Below are 18754 nucleotides of genomic sequence, written 5' to 3'. Positions count from 1 at the left end.
CCCCGAGGAAGTGTGTCGCTCTGCGGACGCCGTAGCGGCCCTGGCGCCGGCGCCGTCCCGTGGTGCTGCGCGGCGGCGGGCGGCAGCGCGGCCATGGCGGTACCCGCGGGCTCGCTGGTGGCGGCCGTGCTGACCCACTCGGGCCGCCTGGAGAAGGAGGACCTGGGCAGCCGCATCGGGCGTCTGTCCCGCCGCGTGGAGGAGCTGAAGGCAGGTCCGGGGCCGGGAGCGGGGCTGGAGGGCACGGGCGGAGCTCGGGGGGCGCCCGGCCCGTGGTTACCTCAGGCCCGGCCTGAGCGGAGCCGCTCTCGGCCTCTCTCCGCTGGGCGCTCGGGCGGCCCCCGGGCCTGGGAGAGCCCGTAGCGCAGCTGGGGAAGCACCCCCCCCCGGGTGCCGGTGTCCCAACGCTCCCTCTTCCTCAGGGAGAAGTCTGCAACATGATTAACAAGAAGTACAACGAGTTCCTGCCCAGCTTGGAGAGCGCCGAGGACTTGGTGGCGCAGGTGGACGGGCTGTCGGCCAACATCGACCTGCTGAAGGCCAGGATTGAGAACGAGGTGCCGGCGGGGGCTTCCCTGGGGGCTCCCCTCGATCCTGCGGCACTGCCACCCCACAGCTGTACCCCCTGCCATGTCCGCGTGGTGCGAGGGGATGGGGGGAGGAGGGCTCCTGCCTAAGAACTCTGGATGATATCACCCCTAAAAAGCGCTCTTAGGTGACACACGCTGCAGAGGTGGGGTGAGTGAGGAGCTGTCATTAAGGGATTGGCCGTGGTTTGCTCTTGCTCGCTGTTGTACAGCTGCAAAATTGTGTCACGCGTCTTGCCTTCAGAAGGGGAGAAGGAGCAGCCTTGCGCGCTGCCGTGAGGCGTGGCATGGTAATCGGCTGGCTGAGTGTTGATCCCACCGTGATCTGGGGCAGAGTGGGAGCCTAAATCACACCTGTGCATGTTCACTGACGTCTTTAAGGAGAATGTGAGCAGCTGCTGCAGACCCACACTCTGTTTTTTGCTCCTTTGATTCTTTTTCCAACATTGGGCATTCTATAGCAGTGTTAATTGAGAATTAACTTTTGGCTCAGTTTAAGCATTCTTGCAGTTTAAATGGCTGTGTTAAAGGAGCACTGAAGTCCTTTTGACTGCCTTCTGAGGCTGAATTTCCTTGCACTGCCTTTAAAAAACATGTAATTTGTTAGAAGCATTGGAAACACTTATCAGCTTCTTTCTTTTTTAAGGATCTTCCTAGCAATGAATAAAATGGATAGAACCTTTTTCCGCCTCACAAAGTTATTCTAGTAACAGAAGTACTTTACATGTTTTTATCACTTGTAAGAGGAAGTGTGTCGGAGAACATTTGCTTGCTGTAAGTGAACTGAGAAGTTTTGTTATTTTAGGTTCAGCGAGATCTAAATGTCGCTGTTGCCGAATTTACTGAGTTGAAGCAGCAGTTGGAGCGAGATACGCTGGTTCTGAGCATTCTGAAAAAGCTGCAGGAGGTGAGGAGGGAGGTGGGGGAGTGCCTTAAGATCATTAGGCAGTAGTCATCCTCTGCTCTGCAGTCTGTGGCATTATTCTGGGCTTCTCTTTTGAGCTCCTGTCTCTAGCCGTGTTTAAAAAATTGTCTAAAAAATCTAGTAGCAGATGTACAGTGACATATGAATCTATTTGTTGCAGTTTGATACAGCTATTAAAGAGTACAATGCTGCATTGCTGGAAAAGAAGTATGTTGCAGCAGCTCAGCAACTGGAAAAGGTAATAATGACTTCTTAAGCATATGACAGTATCGTTCATACATACTTTCAACAAATGTCACAAGATGCTTTTCCTTAAGCACGGGCAACAGTTACCCATTTTTTGTGTTTGTTCTTCACCATCAGGCACGAAGCATCCTGAAAATGCTGGAATCCCGCAAGGGCTTTGAGCTGAAGATCCTGAAGGCATTAGGCACAGAGCTCACAGTGCAGACACAGAACATGCTCTATCATCTAGGAGAAGAATGGCAGAAATTGGCTGTATGGAAGCTTCCTCATTCAAAAGGTACTCACAGTTCTAGTTTGTTTCACTGTTTGTGCTTTACTGTTTGAAATGCCTGATTTCAAGCAACTACAAGATAGGAAATGCGGTAATACTGTTGAACTGAGGTTGTTTTAAGGAGCTCTTCCTGCCATTTGCATAACCTCATCAGTGGGAGTGATCTGTGCCAGTGTTCTTTGGATATGGCTCCACTCCTGGTGTATTTAGGTGCTACCAAAAGCAATGCAATGTAGTCGATAGATTTTAAACAGAGTTTTCAAGGTTCATCTGCCTCATCTGTCATATTTCATAGACAATGTGGAAGCAGAGATCAGAACAGCTAATTGTAAGAACTGCTCAAGTCTGTAAGTTGCTGTCTTCATTGAAACCCAAACTTTTCCCTTGGAAAAAAAAATATCTTTTCCTTTCACTTTGACTTGAAATGAGGAGAAGAGGGGAATGAAAGCGATAGTCACCAATGTCATTCAATTGAAGGGTGACTGAAATGAGAATTCTGGCTCTTAGGAGAGAGTGATTCTCATTCTGTTGTCCTGCACTGTCACACAGGGAACTCTGTACCCTCTTCTGATGCTGCTTTACAAGAACTGTGGAAATGGGAAGAGGTAGCATATTGCTTTAGCTGCCTCCTGGGGAATGCAGTGGTTTCTCAGATCTGCTGTATCTCAGCCTGCGCTCTGTCAGAGAGATGGTTCTTCTTTCTCTTTAGAGGGCAGCAGCCTGGAGTCAGCGATGCATTCAGAACTGCACTTACACACAGTGCCATCAAAAGAGGAGGAGATTGCTGGCCCACCTGTTGCTTCTGTGCTGCAGGCATTTGCTGTCCTAGGAGAACTGCACACCAAGCTGAAGATTTTTGGTAAGACAGACTGTAGGTTGAGATAAACGTAGATATAGTAAGCCGAAGTGGATGAGATTTTGTAAGATGTGTATCAAGATCCAGTTCACTTCAGCTGTACACTGGAAGACTTATTTCTGTCTTAGCTTGTGTTTCCCACTAAGCATGAAGTAAATGCTCTGATTCTTATCAGTAGGAAATTATTTATCCTATTATTTATCCTTTCTTGTCAATTTACTCTGGTGTAGTTTTGATCTGTGGCTACGTGGTTTCATGGCCTAGTGTTGAAAGGGTTTTTCCAGTTACAGCCTCCTCATCTACCAGGAGTAAGACTGTTGTTTACAGGCAGCCTCTGGGCTTCAGCGTTCTCATGTGTTGTTAAAATAAATTGGTAAGCATGGCAGGTACTAGGACAGGATTTCATGCTTCCAGTTGTTTAAGTTGGTTTTCACTTTACATTAAATATACTGCTCTTTGTTAGGCCTCAGTATGTGTTTTACGTGAGTAAAATAGTCTTTAGTGGAAACTCAACCCAGTGTTTTACCCCGTTAGCTGTTCCCTGACAGAGCTAATCAAGAGAGTGTTTCTCCCACTTCATGGAAAGAAACTACATCCAGAATAGTGATGGTTGGGCCTCACTAGAGCAAACTGCCTGCCTCCTGCTGTTGGAAAACATATTTTTTTCATTTCTCAGGCCAGTTGTTGCTGAAATACATCCTCAAGCCGCTGATTCTATACCCATCTCTTCAGCCATTCACAGAGGAACAGTCAGACGTGTTCATCCTGCGTTTTATGTCCAAGGAGCCTAACTTGGGTCATTCCTCTCCTATGGAGGTTTTTGACAAGATCAAGCTTATTTTTGAAGTTCTCCACAAGTATCTGCTAAGTAGGTAGTTTCTCCCTTTTGGAATTAGACTGAGATTGGTACTTTGTTCATGTAATTGGAGTGGAAGCTTTGTAGAATATCTAGTGATTAAGCAGTACTGAATTATGTGTAAGGTCTAAGCAGCTTTTAATGTTAACTTGCTATGCTGTGCTCTTGGACAGCTTGGCACCTTGTGAAACTGGACCCAGCATTCGCAGAGCTGGGAAAATGAAGGAGGACAGTACTTTGTGTCAAAGGGATCAAGGAATTAATTTTTTGGTAAATGTTTTTTCTTACGAGCCACTCACTGCATTGAAGATCCTTGCATGCAGCAGGTCTAAAAGGCTGAAGTCTTGATGCAATCCAGGGAATTCCCTCGGTCAGGCTGGTCACCTGCAGGGTCATCTATTGGCTACAACCTGGCCTAGGCTTTGCTAGCATTTCATGAAGTAAACATGCTGGGAAAAAGGTCTCATTTATGCAGACATTCAGTTGTCTTTTGGTTGGGTGGGCAATTCCACAGGCCCAGCACATGGCCTGAAGAAGAAGGATATGTCCTTATGGAACAGCTGGTAAATTCTGTTCTGATAGGAAGGACTGAGTGAACTGGTGAAGGGTCTGGTCCAGTATTAAATTTAATGTATTAAAATCCATTTGTGTACTCTTGAATTCAGATATACCTCTTGAGGATCCTGCGGAAGATAAAAAGGATTGCAGAGTCACGCTTGCAGAACTGCTAGGTGATATGATATGGGAAGAATTGTCAGACTGCCTCATTAAGAACTGTCTGGTGAATTCAATCCCAACCAACAGCAGCAAACTAGAGCAGTATATAGAGGTAGGTCTCAAAAATCTTTCAGATCCATGTGGTGGAAATGCCAGGTGGCCAGCTTGAACAAAAAGCTATGTTTTGCTGATCTGGATTTGTGTATTTCTCTGTTAAGTTGTGGCTTGTGCTTCCTGTCATGTAAAAGTGTGCTAGGTGTCTGATCTGTGGAAGTCAGTGCCAAATTTAGCCAAGACCTGGAGACTTTCAGGGCGTGCGGTGTGAGGCACTTTTCTGAGCCTCTGTGAGAGGCCGAAGATGATGATGTGACAGCGCTGCTTGCTCAGCTGGCTTCCTGAGGACTGATTGCTCTGTTTGTATTTGTTGCTAATGATCGTAGGGTTTTCTTGCATAGGCCACATAATTATATTTTTAAACTACGTACATAAAGGAGGACTTATTGCTAGTGAAGAATGCCAAGGGCTCCTTTTCCTGAAGAGGGGGCTGTTTCAAACAGAAGCAGTCGTGGGATAAACCTCCCAGTCTTTTTGCCCTAGGTAGCCCAGCATAATGAAATTTGATCGTCTTGCTCCTCTGGTTTTTGTACTAGGTTGCCAGCACTAGTTTTGTACTAGGTTGTCAGGGGGAACAGACCTGCAGTTCAAACACTGTGTTATTGTGTGGTCATGGATGCTAGCTGAGCCAGATTTTTCCAAGATTGCTGAAAAGCTGTTGGATTGTTAGTGCCCTGTAAAACCTAGTTTCATCCTTTCATTTCAGCTGAGTGGAAGAATTTATACCCAACTTTTGTTTTATTATTTGATTTTACAAACTGTGTTAATGTGGTATATGTGTCTGCGCTTTTCAGGTGATTAAATCCACAGAGGAATTTGAAAAAGCCTTGAAGAACATGCAGTTTTTGAAAGGCGACATGACTGATTTACTGAAATATGCCCGTAATGTCAATTCCCACTTTGCTAACAAGAAGTGCCAGGATGTGATTGTGGCAGCCAGAAATCTGATGACCTCAGAAATACACAATACTGTAAAGGTGACTGTTGTGATACACTGTTTTTCTATGTGGAGACCAGCTTAGCTGTTGAAGAAGGCTTGTTTACAACAGTCGAGTCCTTTGGTTTTTTGTGGAGCGCTGAATACTCTCAATTATTTGGGTATCTTGGCAACCAACAGTTTCAAAACCTTTTTTAATAGTGCTCAAGAAGGTTGTTTCACTAACAAGATGTTTCTTAAAATACTTGACGTTTGCTTGCATGGGCTGTTCCAGCTAGTGTCATAAGCGTAAGAAAAATCAGAGGATTACTTACAGAGTTGCTTCTATGCATGCAACACCATATAGGCTATTTTGTGGTCTGCTGTGTCAATCTGGCTGTTGTGCTGCCAGGAGACTTCCAGCAGCCTTAGGGGACTTCTGCAGCCTTGTGTTTATCTTGAGTCTTAAATAACCTCCATCGTTCAATGTTTTGTAGTCTTGTGCAGTTTCCTTTCTATGTGCTCTAAATTACATTATACCTTTCTCTTGTTTTCCCTTAGATCACACCCGATTCCTGTGTAGCCCTACCGAGGCTTCCTGATCCTGGGGCAGGAGATCACTTAAAAATGCAAAAACCTTCTGAACTTCTGCATAACAACATGGTGAATTTGGAGAATGAGACTAAATTGAGCCCGTACACATTTTCTCTGCCTACGTGCCGCATCAGTTCATCAGTGGAGAAGCTGATGGAGCTGGCTTATCAGACGCTGTTGGAGGCTACAGTCAGCACAGATCAGTGGTAGGAATTATATACCAGCGGGTAACTCTTGGGTGTCAGATACTTACTGCCTTTGGCAGCACCAAGCATCTGTTAATAGACGAAAAGAACTTTAAAAGAACAGAAGATGCTTAAAAATTAGAATTAGTCATTCAAGTTACTCGCTGTTTCGGCTGGAGTTCGTATGGTAGACTGGTACAGCAGGAACAGCTGCGCACTATGTTCCCTGGAATACTTGGGTTAAGCAGCCTTTCAGACTGACATTGTCAGGGAATATTCAGGTACACTTTATTGTATTTTAGCCATTAAAGCAGGGAAAACATGGTAAACTCCCTAGTGGGCACAGTGTAGTTCATGGCTTCAGTCTTCTAGTTGGGAGAGATGCTACTGCAGTGTTCACTTCAATGTTTTATTGTACTCTTGCTGTCAGTTCTTTAGAAAAACCAAAACCATCTCTTTTTTTTTCAAACCAAATGATAAGTGATAGCACCCATTCGGAGAGAAGCTCTTGCTTTCTTTGTGCTGGGTGAAAGCAAAGAACTCCAGCTCTGCATCTGGCAGGGCTCTTCAGAGGAAAAACAATTAAGTGTTTTGAGGTACTGCATACAGTCTGCTTTAAAAACTGGAGACCGCAACTCTGAAGAAGGAGAGCTGCCTAGGTACTGAATGCCCTTCAGTGTACCGTGGCAGAGAGGGCTGACTATTTATGCACACCTGGTGGGGAAGGGACACTGTCCCCTTTGTTCCTGGGGTTTCATGTATCTCACTTCTGACATGTGGTCTGAAACTTGTCTTTTCCACACTGAACTTACAAGGTCATCACAGCATTTTTGAATTTTTCCAGAATGTTGCCTTTGTTGACATCGCTGTAATTGATTCTGAACAATCTACTCTTTGTGCCGCTACTTCACTGCCAGTGCTTCGCTACTAGTAAAACCTTGTTTTGGAAAAGGTTGAGGGACTCTTGTGACCAAGATGTTAATTCCACTGACAAACTAACGTGAGTCTTATTTTTCTTGTAGCTGTATACAGCTCTTCTACTCTGTACGGAATATATTCCAGCTGTTCTATGATGTAGTGCCAACGTACCACAAGTAAGTGTGTGTGTGTGTGTGTGTGTGTGTGTAACCTAGGGCCTGTTTTGGAGAGAGAAAAATGTTACTGGCACAGCTCCACTTCTCCCCAGTTTGTCTACCACAGCCAGAGACTACTAAAGGGCTCTCTGCAGCAGCAAAAAGCTAGTACTCTTAGTCTATTATGAAGTCGTACCTGCTGCAAAATAGGTGCTTGAGAGTTTCTGGGTTGGCAGTCTTATGACTGAGGAGATAGGTGCAGTTCTTACAATGCTGCGTTTGAATCCAGCCATGCAGCTTTGACCTGAGGTCTCATGTACAGGTTTTTCATGATGTTTTTCATGTGAAAAAGAGCAGCAATGAAGACTGGAAGAATACAGTTCTGTCAGAAAACACTGGGGTATTGCTGAGAAGGACTTCTCTTTTCCTCATCGTAACTTTGCTATAACAAAGTATTTTCCTGTTTGAAAGTCCATTGCTAGAAATAATGTGGACATTACACATGGTTCAAATGTCAAAGTGCCGTTTCACTAGCTGTGAAACTCCTTCCCTGTAAGTTCTTGTGTGGATGCAACAGGAGGTTAAATATTTTTATTCCAACTGATATCTTTATCAGGCATTGCGCACGGTTAGTTACTTGCCACATCTGTTCTGAAACAGTGACTTTCTCTAGGGTGGGCGTGACAGTTTTATTTAGCAGAGCCGAGTCTAAATAAATGCAGTTCTTCCTTTTCTCTTCCTCCTTCCTGGGATAGGGAGAACCTTCAGAAATTACCCCAGCTGGCAGCCATTCACCACAACAACTGCATGTATATTGCGCACCACTTGCTCACCCTGGGACACCAGTTCCGTTACCGCCTGACTAACATCCTGTGCAACGGACCAGCTACTTTTGTTGACCTGGTACCTGGTTTTAGGAGACTTGGTAATTTTACCTTTTAGTACTGAAATATGTCGATGGATGACGTGGTAACTGATCCTGGCATTTGTTGCTGAATGGTGTAATGTAAGTGTGGCCACTGGCTGGAGCAGTGGATTGTTATTGAAGAGTTCTAAACAAGTAGCCAGGGCATTTTCTAGACTGCCAAGTGTGACAGAGCATTACAACTCTAGGCAATATAGCTGTTTAGAGCTTGACTTTCTGAAACCCGACTCTTCTTGTCTAGCACATAGGTCCAAAAACAGTTCGTTACCCAGTGAGATGTGGTGACACTCAGATATTTTGGGATCTGCTGCTCAGACCTGTGGTATTTTCTTTAGCTAATAAGCTATGGAATCAAATTCTGAGATAAATTTGTGTGAGCCTAATAGGAGCCTGTCATCCATAGTTAATTCTGCCACTCAGCTGTTTTTTTTCAAGTGTCGTAGCAATGCAAGCTGTGCAAGAGCTTACTGAATATGTGACTGGGCCTGGTTAAATTCACTCTATGAGACTGTTTAGAGACTGGAAATTCCTTTAAAAATAAATATTATAGCAAGTTCATTATTTGGCACTTACAGTCTCTAAATTGGTTTCGTAATTGCTTAATTACTTCTCTCTGCTTGTTTTTGTTCCTAAAGGGATGGAGTGTTTTCTGGCCCAGATGCGAGTGCAGAGAGGAGAGATCCTGGAGAGGCTGTCAAGTGCCAGGAATTTTTCTAATATGGATGATGAGGAAAATTACTGTGCAGCAAACAAAGCAATAAGGCAGGTAAGCAAGGCAATCGGTGCCAGATATCCCATTGTCTTTGGACATTGTCCTTGGGAAGGTATGGTATGTAGTCACAGTCCCGAGAACTGGGCACTGTTTCAGCAGAGTGGAACTTCTTAAAACCACAGTTTTCTGGCCTGATTATTTTTTGTCCCTGTGCTGTGTCTTCTGGTAAAATGGAAGCATGCTGAGTTCAGTTCCTCTTGCTGCAAGTTGAAATGAAAAACTTCCTAATTTTGAACTTTTGTTTACAGTACATTTATAACATTTTTCATTTTTCAGAGAAAGGGTCTATCACACTTTTGATAAGCCTTAATGCAAACTGAAAACGTTGTGTTTTCCCCCAGGAATTCCTGCTCTATGTGATAGCAAGGTACTTTATTGCCTTTTGCTTTTTCAAGCGAGTTTCTGACCATGTGTAGTCACCTTATCATTTGGTGCCTCTCTTAATGTTCTTTTTGATAAGATGTAGATAATGCATAGCTGTCATCTTCCAGGTACTGCATCAGTTGAAAAGACTGGGGAAAGTCTGGCAAGATGTCCTTCCAGTGAACGTGTACTGCAAGGCCATGGGGACTTTACTGAACACCGCTCTCACAGAGATTGTCACTAGGATTGCTGCCCTGGAGGTAACTGCATGAGATGGACATGCCAGGCATTTGTGAGCTCTAGAAGTTCTTTCCAAGACTGGGTTTCAGGGGAACAGTTACCTTTCACAGAAATGGTAATTGTTGCCCTGTCTACGAGAAACATTTGAGATGCCAGTAACTCCCATCTGGTTAAGACCATATTATTGCTCTTCCAGCAATTCCATGACTCTGTAGTCATGGGGAGAGTCAGGGAAGTGGCTGTGATTTCACCTTCATTTGGGTTTAGGTGTGTTACTCCTACTATAAACATTTATATGAATCAGTATCTTTTTCTTTGTTCAGAAGTTAACTGGTTGTCTCAATCTCCATCTTTCCTGACACATTTTCAATCTGTGCATCTCTAGTGAACCTCTCCACCCTATCTAGGCACCAGGTGCTGAAATACCTGTGACATTTCAAACTGAAATTCTTATCTGTTTAAAGCTCTGTTTGACTCCCAGTTTGAGTGATTGTCAGGTTACCTTGGGTCAAGTACAACTGTCCTGTTACATCTCTTAATTAAAATATGTTTTCACGGCAAATGATAGAAATACGTGAGTGCATCTGTTCTAGTTGTAGTCTACAATCCGAAGAGCCTTCCCGCTGTGCATTAGTCCAATAAGTCCTCTTTTTCCTGTAACAGCTGGTTTACAGGACACTTCCCTAGGCTATGCCTGCCAAAAAGCTTGGCTTTCATCATTGGCCTGGTGGTGCCTGAGCCATTTCCTTGTAAACCATTCAGACCTTCATCGTAACACCTCTACTTTGCAGTAAAATGCTTGCTATTGCACTAAACCCCTATAAGTTGTGTTAGCTTGAGGATGTTAAAAGTGATCTAAACCATTGCTTTCTTCTTCACGCACACAGCCACCTTTTTTCCATTTCACTTGCTGCCTGGCACTCCAAAAACATATCTAACCGCTCCCCTGTTAACATTGGTTCAATTCTAGGATATCTCTGCAGAAGATGCAGATAGGTTATACTCCCTCTGTAGGACCATGGTGGAGGAAGGACCCCAAGTTTTCACCCCACTACCTGAGAACGACAAGAATAAGAAATACCAAGAGGAGGTTCCAATCTATGTGCAGAAATGGATGACATTCAAAGAACTGATGATCATCTTGCAAGCCAACCTCCAAGAAATAGTAGATCAGTAGGTGTCTTCCTTTCTTTCTTTTCAGTTCTTCACCCCAGTAACAGGCAGCTGGGACGTGGTCTGACATCAGCAGGGCACTGCACTCGGGGGACTCTGTTCAGATGAAAGGCAGTCACCGTAACAAAGGATCAGATAACTGCTCCCGGGGCTGTTTCTTGGCTGTGTGTTTATAGCCCGGTTCAAGGTTGTTCATACATTCAGCTGCTTCCTGGGAAGGACAAGGCAATGATAAAAATACAAGTGCCATGGGAGAGCTGACCACAGTGATTGTGCGTCCCCCTTGGCTTCTCTTACATTCAGAAGTATTTCCCGGTAAGCAGTCTGGCATTTTGCCTGCTGCCTTTGATGTTTGCTGTGCCTTGCTGCTGCAGTCGTTCCACGTGATTGACCTCTGCTTTTTAGATGCTTCCTTTAACTTGCAAGGGGTATTCATCTGAATTATACATGAGGATTTGCATAATTACCTCTCTTACTTTAGCTGCCATGAGCTGTCAGAAGCTAGACATTCCCTGTTCACAGCTGCCTCACACATGCGTCTGAATGGCAAGAACACACACGGTCCTCAGCAGGCTGAGCTGGAAAGGCACCAGCCGTGGAGAAAGCGCTTAGGGAGGGCAGTTCCTTGTCTGTGCCCTGCTCGTTGCTGCTGTTGGAACCGTGTTAGACACCAGAGGTTCCCAGCTCTACTTCCACCCATGCATAAACCACTTCCCCACCCCCGTTGTTCAGGAGGTGAGTGGGAATTTTGCAGACAAGGCTTATTTTGGAGAAGGAAAATAGAGTTTGTAGTGAGTGCAAAAATCACAGCCTGTTGCTTTGTACCCCTAGCTAAACAGTTCTGGGCTCAACTGGCACACAGCTAATAGGCTGCTAACTGGAATTGTTTTGCCTACAGACTTACTACTGTTAACGAGTGCTCAGAAGGTTTATTTTTAACATGACATTTCTGTGCTGTTTGGTTAAATAAACATCTTTCTCTCCCCTGTAGGTGGGCAGATGGGAAGGGGCCTCTCGCAGCTGCATTCTCAGCAGCTGAAGTGAAGAGTCTGATCCGAGCCTTGTTCCAGAACACGGAAAGGAGAGCAGCAGCGCTGGCCAAAATTAAGTAACTCTGTGTTTACTCCTACACGTTGCATCTTCTGATAAAGCAAGAGCAAACTGCGTCTTTCAAATACTTCTCGGATTTGACCCTTACTATTTGTACTGTTATAAAGAAGGTTTAGCATTAGGCAAGTGCTTCGTGGAGGCTTGACTGAGGGATAAGAAGCATTTCCTAGCTCAGTGTTTGTAGGGCAAAGAGGATGGCTCTGTGAGTCTGGGACCAGAAAAATCAAAGGTGGGTACTTCGTCAACACATGGACACTAACTGCTCCTGCTCCAGCTGCTAGGCAAATGGAATTTGGGCTCCAAAATTCAGTCTCCTGCCATGCTCCCCAGCAGTGTTCTGTCCAGATCCAAGTTTTCCTCCGTGAGCTGGTGGGTATACAGCCCTGGTGAAAGAGAGACACTTCTTGTGATGTTTGTTCATTTCCGTTCCCTAGGATTTCATCTCCTGGTTAAGCCCAGCGTAGGGAAATAAATCGACTCTTGTATCCAGCATCCTTTGGTGAGAACAGGCACTGCTGTTGGCTGGGCCTCTCATGCAAGGCACTGTGTAACATCTCAAGCTTGCTTGCTTAAGGGTCTCGTAGAGGGTTTTTCTTTCTCAGTAGTGAACCTTATCTATGCAGTTTTACAGCAGGGGGCACATAGCCCCTTTGTGCGTTACCTCTTCTGTCCCTGCAAATTACATGTGAAACCCACAGACTTGGATACCTTTTGATATCCTTCTAGGAATGCTGAAGTGCCAAATCTGCTCTTTCCCACCTCAGGTTTCCCTGAAGAGCAGGCCTCAAGAGAAGGAAAATTTGGTTGAGGGAGGAGGGGGAGAGGAGATCCTGTTCTGAGTGAACTGTTTTATTGTGTCACGAGGTTTTGCGCAAGTGGCAAAACTCACGGCTTTATTTTTCATGGAAAATACCTTAAAACTGACTTAGAATTTTTCAGTCTCGCTTTACCAACTGTAAAAGCCAGTTCAGCTCCTTCCTTTACCTTTTTGGTTTGTGTGAACTAGGTAGGTCTGGGATCTGTTGTCTTTCTGGTAGTAAATTTTCTGTCCTTTAAGAATAATAAGAGAAATATATGTGAATATAAAAAGGGAATGAAGTGTGCAGTCATAGCAGCATCTTTTAAGTTACAAAAGGCTATGTTTGAGACTTTGAGAAACATAGATGTCTTTTAATTGAAAAACTCACCAAAAGCATTCATTAAAATGTAGCCCAGAGGCCGAGACGGGCTGGTTGCTTCACATGTGGAACAAAGCATTTCCTACCACATAGTGCTTACAACCTGTTTACAAAAGTTTCGATCAGAGCGTAATGTTTTAATCTGTTACCTACTGTTGTACCCTTTTTGTGTGCACTTTTGTCTGACTTCTGTTCACGCGTGCGAGTGTTCGTGCAGGGCCTGAATCGCAGCCGGCTTTCACGTTGCCCCTAAGTCACTGCGGAATGGAACAGCCGTTCTGCCTGCTGGGTCAGCCGAGCGCAGCCGTGGCAGGGGGTGAGGAACCCTTTGGCTTCTGCCTTTACCTGGCGGGGGGGGGGGCAGGCACCGTCACGCAGTTAGACTGAGTCCAGCACATGGGAACGCAGCAAGGAAAGGAGATACTGAAGCAAAATCTGACTGCCAGTTAAAACTCCAGTTTTTTCTTTTCTTCCCCTCCAAGTAATTTATTTGAAGGCTGAGGGTGCTCCTGCCACACTTGCATCTCGTGGGATCCCCTGCCCCTTTACACATAGCAATCCAAAACACATATTTTGAAAGACACTTTTCCCCTGTGGATCGTTCACAGAAATGTAATTTGCTATTTTCTTTAATAAACTATTTATACTGAGCATCTTTTCTAATGTTCTCTGGGGATTCTCTTAGGTTTGTAGTAACATGGTATGAATTAGTCCTGGACCGTTTGCCACTTACTAGGTGGAAGGGGCAAAGCGTTGCACTGTGAAGTCTCCTTGCCTTATTTCTAGTAGATCTAATCCAAAAGGAGAAACAAAATAAAGAAAGGAATCAGTACCGTGAAAGGTTCTCCCAGAGGTTCATGCATCAAGGGCGAGCGTAGGGTAGTGAAGGATGCTAGTGCTGGGATTTGTCTGCGCGACGCGTGGCTGGGCTCACGCCTTTGCTTGCACTACTTACCTCAGTGACGTGATGAATCCAAGGCAGGAGCTGGGCCACATTGGTATAAACCCCAGGGTGGTTGGGCTCCGCGCAGCCCTGCCCCCAGCTCACGATGCCTACTAAGCGCCAGGCGGCTTCATCCTGGCAGACCAGGGGCCCCCCGCTGTCACCCTGCAGGGCAGAGCAAGAGCTAGTGAAGCAGCGCAGCCCGCGGGGGTGCAGGGCAGGTGGGCTTCTCCCGCGTGGCTTTGGTCTGGACAAGAAGCTGAACTGTGGGTACCCACGGGGCGTGCCTCTGCAAGGTTTCTGTGTTCCTTTAGAAAGAGCTACATCTCAGCCTGACATCTGTGCACCGGGGCACTGCGGGCTCCGTGTTGCAGCGTAGGATGCAATGGGCCCAGCACTACCCGACACGGATCCTACTGCGAGGTATTGCCACAAAACCCGGCATTTGCTGGAGCAAACCAGGGACGTATCGGTCCTTTCCACACCTGCTGTGCACAGCCCACGTGCCACACGCTCCCTCCCGTTACCTGGCACGCGTCGATTTTCCCGTGCAGGTAGCCGGCACACAGCATCCTGGCAGTGAGCTCGCCGGCGTACATGCACGAGCTGTTGCACCGCTTGGTACCGATCAAGGGAACGAGTGCTTCCTTCAGTGTCTCGGTAACCTGTGCTGGAGAGGGAGAAAGAGAAGCCAAGAGGGAAACAAGTTGTGCAGGGAGCGAGAGGGGAAGAGCAGGGCACTAGCTGGGGTAGTCAGAAGACGGAGGGAAATGGAATTACCTGATGGGATTAAATATAACCACATGGGAGGTGTGGGTGCGGGTTGTGGAGCTGCTGGAGCAGAGGTGGGATGAAGCAGGAGGGGGGTTTGCAAGATCACACGCGGCATGGAAGGGGCTGGACAGGGCCAGTGGGGAGCAAGGGGAAAGGGGAGCGGCAGGGGCAAGACGGGCGCTTACCTTGGTCTGGTCTGGTATAGCCCCAGCCGGACACCCAGCACTGCGTGCCCTGGAAGAGGTCCTGCTGGGCGGGCGGCAGACACACGGCACGGACGGCATCTGCTGAGGCGGTGACAGGTAAGCGCCGGGATGGCTTCGTGCGGTGTCGAGCACGAGCAGCCAGGGAAGGGCTGCGGCGCTACCGGCCTGCAGAGCCACCCAGCCTGGCCGTGCTGAAGGGAAAGGCTCTCGGGCCAGCGCTCTGGGACTTCAGCTCGCACAGCCGCCTTGCCGGTCCTTCACAGCCCTGGCATAGCTCAAAGCCCCGCACTGCTGCGTGCGCTGCCTGCCAGGGCGGCTGGACGGCCCGTGGGAGCTGCTCTCAAATGGCAGGTTCAGGAGAGACGGGGTTTGGCCACCTCTGGATTATGGGATAAGACAGACAACTCCACAGGTGGGAGAAGGACACAACAGCACCACGGCAGCATCTTACCTGAGAAATTCAGGGGGACCTGGAGCTTCAGCAGAGCAATGTCATAGTCAAGGCTGTTGTCGTTATAAAGCGGGTGATAAATTATTTTCTTTACCGATACCCCAGCCTCCTGCTTGATGGAGCCGTGGGTGATAACGCCTGCGAAAACCAGCCAGGCAGAGGCCTGAAGCCGCCTGTAACTGAGCACAAGGACAGCACGCCTCTTACCGCAGGGCAACAAGCACCAGCACCGGGCTAAGCACAGAGCCGCAGCACGTCGGAGGCTGGGCATGGGAGCCCGGCAGTACCTGTGCACGCAGTGAGCTGCTGTGACAATCCACTCGTGTGCCAGCACGGAGCCTCCGCAGTGGTGCTGGGAGCCATGGTACACGCTGACCTGCCAGGGCCAGCGCCCTGGGGGCACGTCTGCGCCCCCCACCACCCGCGCAGCCCCGCGGCGCAGCCCACACTCTGCAAGGCAGCCGGGCAGCACCGTTAGGTGAAGCTCCAGGTCTCAGACCCTCGGGCTGGAGGGTGAGGGAAGGGGGTGGAAAGGGAGCAAAGAAGCCGCTAGATCCAGGCAGAGATCATGGGGACACAGGGGAGGATGGAGGCCCTCACCTGAGCATTTCAGAGCCGCAATTCGACCTGATTGACAGCTGCTCCTGTGCAGGAATAAGCCTCTGGTCAGAATACACATGAACTAAAATCCCTGGGGCACCAAGGAGCTCCAGGGCGGCTGCGGCAGCCCCCAGCGGAGCTGCTTACCACACAAAACCAGGCTGGGCTTCTATGCTCTTACAGCCAGACAAAACCATCCCTGTCTCAGCCCCCCCCAGCGAACTCTGCTTCCTCCAGAGCTGCCCTTACCTGACCTGCCACATGTCTTCCAGGCTGCCTTCCTGGTGGGGTCTCACCTGAACAAACTCCTGAGTGTTGTTCACCTTGACATCTGTCAGGTTCACTCCTTTCTGATGGGTCATCCTGCAGAAGCAACAGTAAACTCTCAGCAAGGGGCTGAGGACCTGCTAGGGCATCAGGAAAGTAACCCTGCCCTGGGAACAGCAGTCCACAGCCCGGCCGCTCTGGTAGCCAGGAATGAACCTCCTTGGCAGGATGGGTCTCCTGCAGCTCTTCTCGCAGGTCCGCATGCCAGCCCGAGCCCCACTTTCCACCCTGCATCCACCAGGGAGCTGGGACTGCTGTCCCCACAAACCTCCCAGCCTCGAAGCACCTGCCTTTGCCAAATGAACTCCCTCAGAAAGGGGCGAGTAGGGGTCCAAGCGGCTGCTTCCACCGTGCCCACCTGAGATACCCGAGCTGCCGGCAGAGCAGGGTGCCCAGGGAGAGACTCCAGTGCTCATGGCACACCAGGAGCCAGCCGGGGTGGCCTTCCATCTGTGCTTCCAGCAAGGAGTTGGCCACATTTATCCTGAAAGACACTAAAGCCATTCCATTAAAGACAACCAGCAAGCTCCCATCCTTGCAGCGCTTTGTGCAGCGTCAGCGCAGTGGATGGTCATGGAAATCTCAAGCGAAAAAAAAAAACCCAAAACCAAACCAGCTAAAAACCCCAGAAGGAGCCATCTGAAGCAGTTATAAATGATACATAAACCCGTAAGCATATTCCCAGCACCTGCATGGCAGCTCTGCTGAGTGACTGATCACATGCAAAGGAGTCCTGCAAGCGTTGCCTTTGCTGTAGGATCACGCCATGTGACAAAGCCGTAACGCTGGGGGATGCAGCAGGACTTAAAGCGAAACAATTGCAAAACACAGCTGAAAGAAGCTAGTGGATCAGCAGGAGGTATTCATTATTGAACAGCATCTTTTGGCAGGCTTGGCAGGCACTGGCCTGCACACTGCTCCCCTCTCCCCACCCTCTGGCAGCAAGCAAAGACGGAAACCTCTACTGGGAGCCCCACGGACCACGGGGTCTTCCTCTTCACCATCACTGCACGCTGGCATCGCGTCTGGCTCCTGCAGCAAGGTGAAGCCCTGGTCTCGCTGAGGCTTCCTCAGGTGTTTCACTTCAGCAAAGAGAGAAGGGAGGGGAGGTGGGCTCACACAGCCTGGGCAGCATCCAAAGATGCACAACATTAGGAACGATCCTGAGCTGCCCACTGGCGGAGGCGACGGGCCCCTCACTGGGTGAAGCTGCAGCTCGCTGCTGGGGCCACAGTGACCAGCAGCAGAGCCCGCAGAAGCCATGTTCCCCCATCCCAAGCTGCAGTTCAGTGACCAAGGAGCTCCACCACCACCTCTGCCGGCAGCACCCCAAACTCGCTTGCCGGTTTGGCGGCTGGGCTCTGCCGGCAGCGGCAGGCTGTCCCGGAGGAGCCACTGACCTAGGAGCCATGCCCCCGCTGCTGTCCCCGCCAGCAGCCCGGTGACCCCGAGCAGCAGGAACAGCCTCTTGACGGTGCAGAGAGGTTTGAGACATGCATTAGCAGAATCTTTAAGAAACAGAGAAAGAGAGGGGATTAACACAGCCTTGCTGGTCTCTCACAGCACTGGCAAGCCCCTGGTGAAGCTCCTGGATCCTTATACACCTATTGCTAGGACTCATCTGGTCCTCTCCCTGCAATGCCAGGAGGAGGTGAGCTAAGGGCACGGATTCTGTGGGAAATCAAGACTTGGAGGGCCCCCCTGTTCCCAAAGCCCATGAATGGCTCACCCACCGTGTCCCGGGGAGGCCCATGTTCTCCTTGCTTCCCTCCTTGGCTCTGCTGTCCAGCTCTTGCGGCTTTGCATGGCATCCTCAGCGCCAGGCGGGTTATCAGGAAACTGCTTACCAAAGGCTGGGCTCTAGGGAGAGGAGTCCCGGGGAGCAGATCAGCAGCAGAGGTCAGGTCCCGTGGCAGGGGACAGGTTTCAAGTGATGCCACTGCTGCCCAGGCTGCCCGCTGCAGCGGGGGCAGCGAGGCGGGGACACACATCTCACCATGACGGCGAGGAGCAGGGCAGCTGCTGGTCTGGCTGCTCCGCGGGAGCTGAGCACACGGGGCTTCAGCAAACCAGCTCGAGTTTCCCTTCGCACGCTCCCGGCACCATGCCGTGCACGCGCACCGTGCCCGGGGCCGTGCTGAAGGGACTCCTTGTTTCAGGGACCCCCAGCCCTCCCGCCGACAGGACCCTCGCAGCAGGTGGGGGGTGATGGCTCAGCAGCCCCCGCCTGCCCCCCATCGCCCGCTGCTCGGGCTGGGGACCCCCAAGGGGAACGCTCCTCTCCCTCCCTGGTACAGCGCCAAGCGAGATCAGCAGCTGCGGAGTTGCCTCGGCTCTCGAACCCATCTTCCA

At 48.9% G+C, this 18754-nt stretch overlaps 2 protein-coding genes across 3 annotated transcripts; one reads left to right on the top strand and one right to left on the bottom strand.

Annotated features, from left to right (window-relative positions):
* The first annotated feature begins 75 nt into the window (after positions 1 to 75).
* ZW10 (zw10 kinetochore protein) lies at positions 76 to 13752 on the top strand. Its single transcript, XM_037409642.1, has 16 exons — positions 76 to 210; positions 423 to 557; positions 1393 to 1494; positions 1673 to 1750; positions 1876 to 2035; positions 2739 to 2888; positions 3562 to 3753; positions 4407 to 4570; positions 5367 to 5549; positions 6050 to 6288; positions 7290 to 7361; positions 8096 to 8265; positions 8901 to 9031; positions 9529 to 9660; positions 10611 to 10813; positions 11805 to 13752. Exons 1-16 carry the CDS (start codon positions 94 to 96, stop codon positions 11923 to 11925), a joined length of 2349 nt encoding a protein of 782 aa, XP_037265539.1. The 5' UTR covers positions 76 to 93; the 3' UTR covers positions 11926 to 13752.
* TMPRSS5 (transmembrane serine protease 5) lies at positions 13331 to 18585 on the bottom strand. 2 transcript variants are annotated; one of them, XM_037409644.1, is made up of 14 exons: positions 18399 to 18585; positions 18136 to 18262; positions 17803 to 17910; positions 17362 to 17484; positions 16761 to 16896; positions 16325 to 16438; positions 16076 to 16119; positions 15763 to 15925; positions 15476 to 15654; positions 15004 to 15102; positions 14572 to 14714; positions 14057 to 14209; positions 13835 to 13892; positions 13331 to 13446 (listed from the first exon to the last, which is right to left on the bottom strand). In XM_037409644.1, exons 1-13 carry the CDS (start codon positions 18399 to 18401, stop codon positions 13884 to 13886), a joined length of 1401 nt encoding a protein of 466 aa, XP_037265541.1. In that variant the 5' UTR covers positions 18402 to 18585; the 3' UTR covers positions 13331 to 13446; positions 13835 to 13883. The 2 variants fall into 2 exon arrangements, with proteins under 2 accessions (XP_037265541.1, XP_037265540.1); XM_037409643.1 differs by having other exon boundaries at positions 15476 to 15925.
* Positions 18586 to 18754: the final 169 nt, after the last annotated feature.

This window comes from Falco rusticolus, chromosome 16, assembly GCF_015220075.1.
Source record: "Falco rusticolus isolate bFalRus1 chromosome 16, bFalRus1.pri, whole genome shotgun sequence".
Lineage (NCBI taxonomy): Eukaryota > Metazoa > Chordata > Aves > Falconiformes > Falconidae > Falco > Falco rusticolus.
Note: the sequence above shows the minus strand (reverse complement) of the source record. Positions and strands in the feature narration are given on the sequence as shown.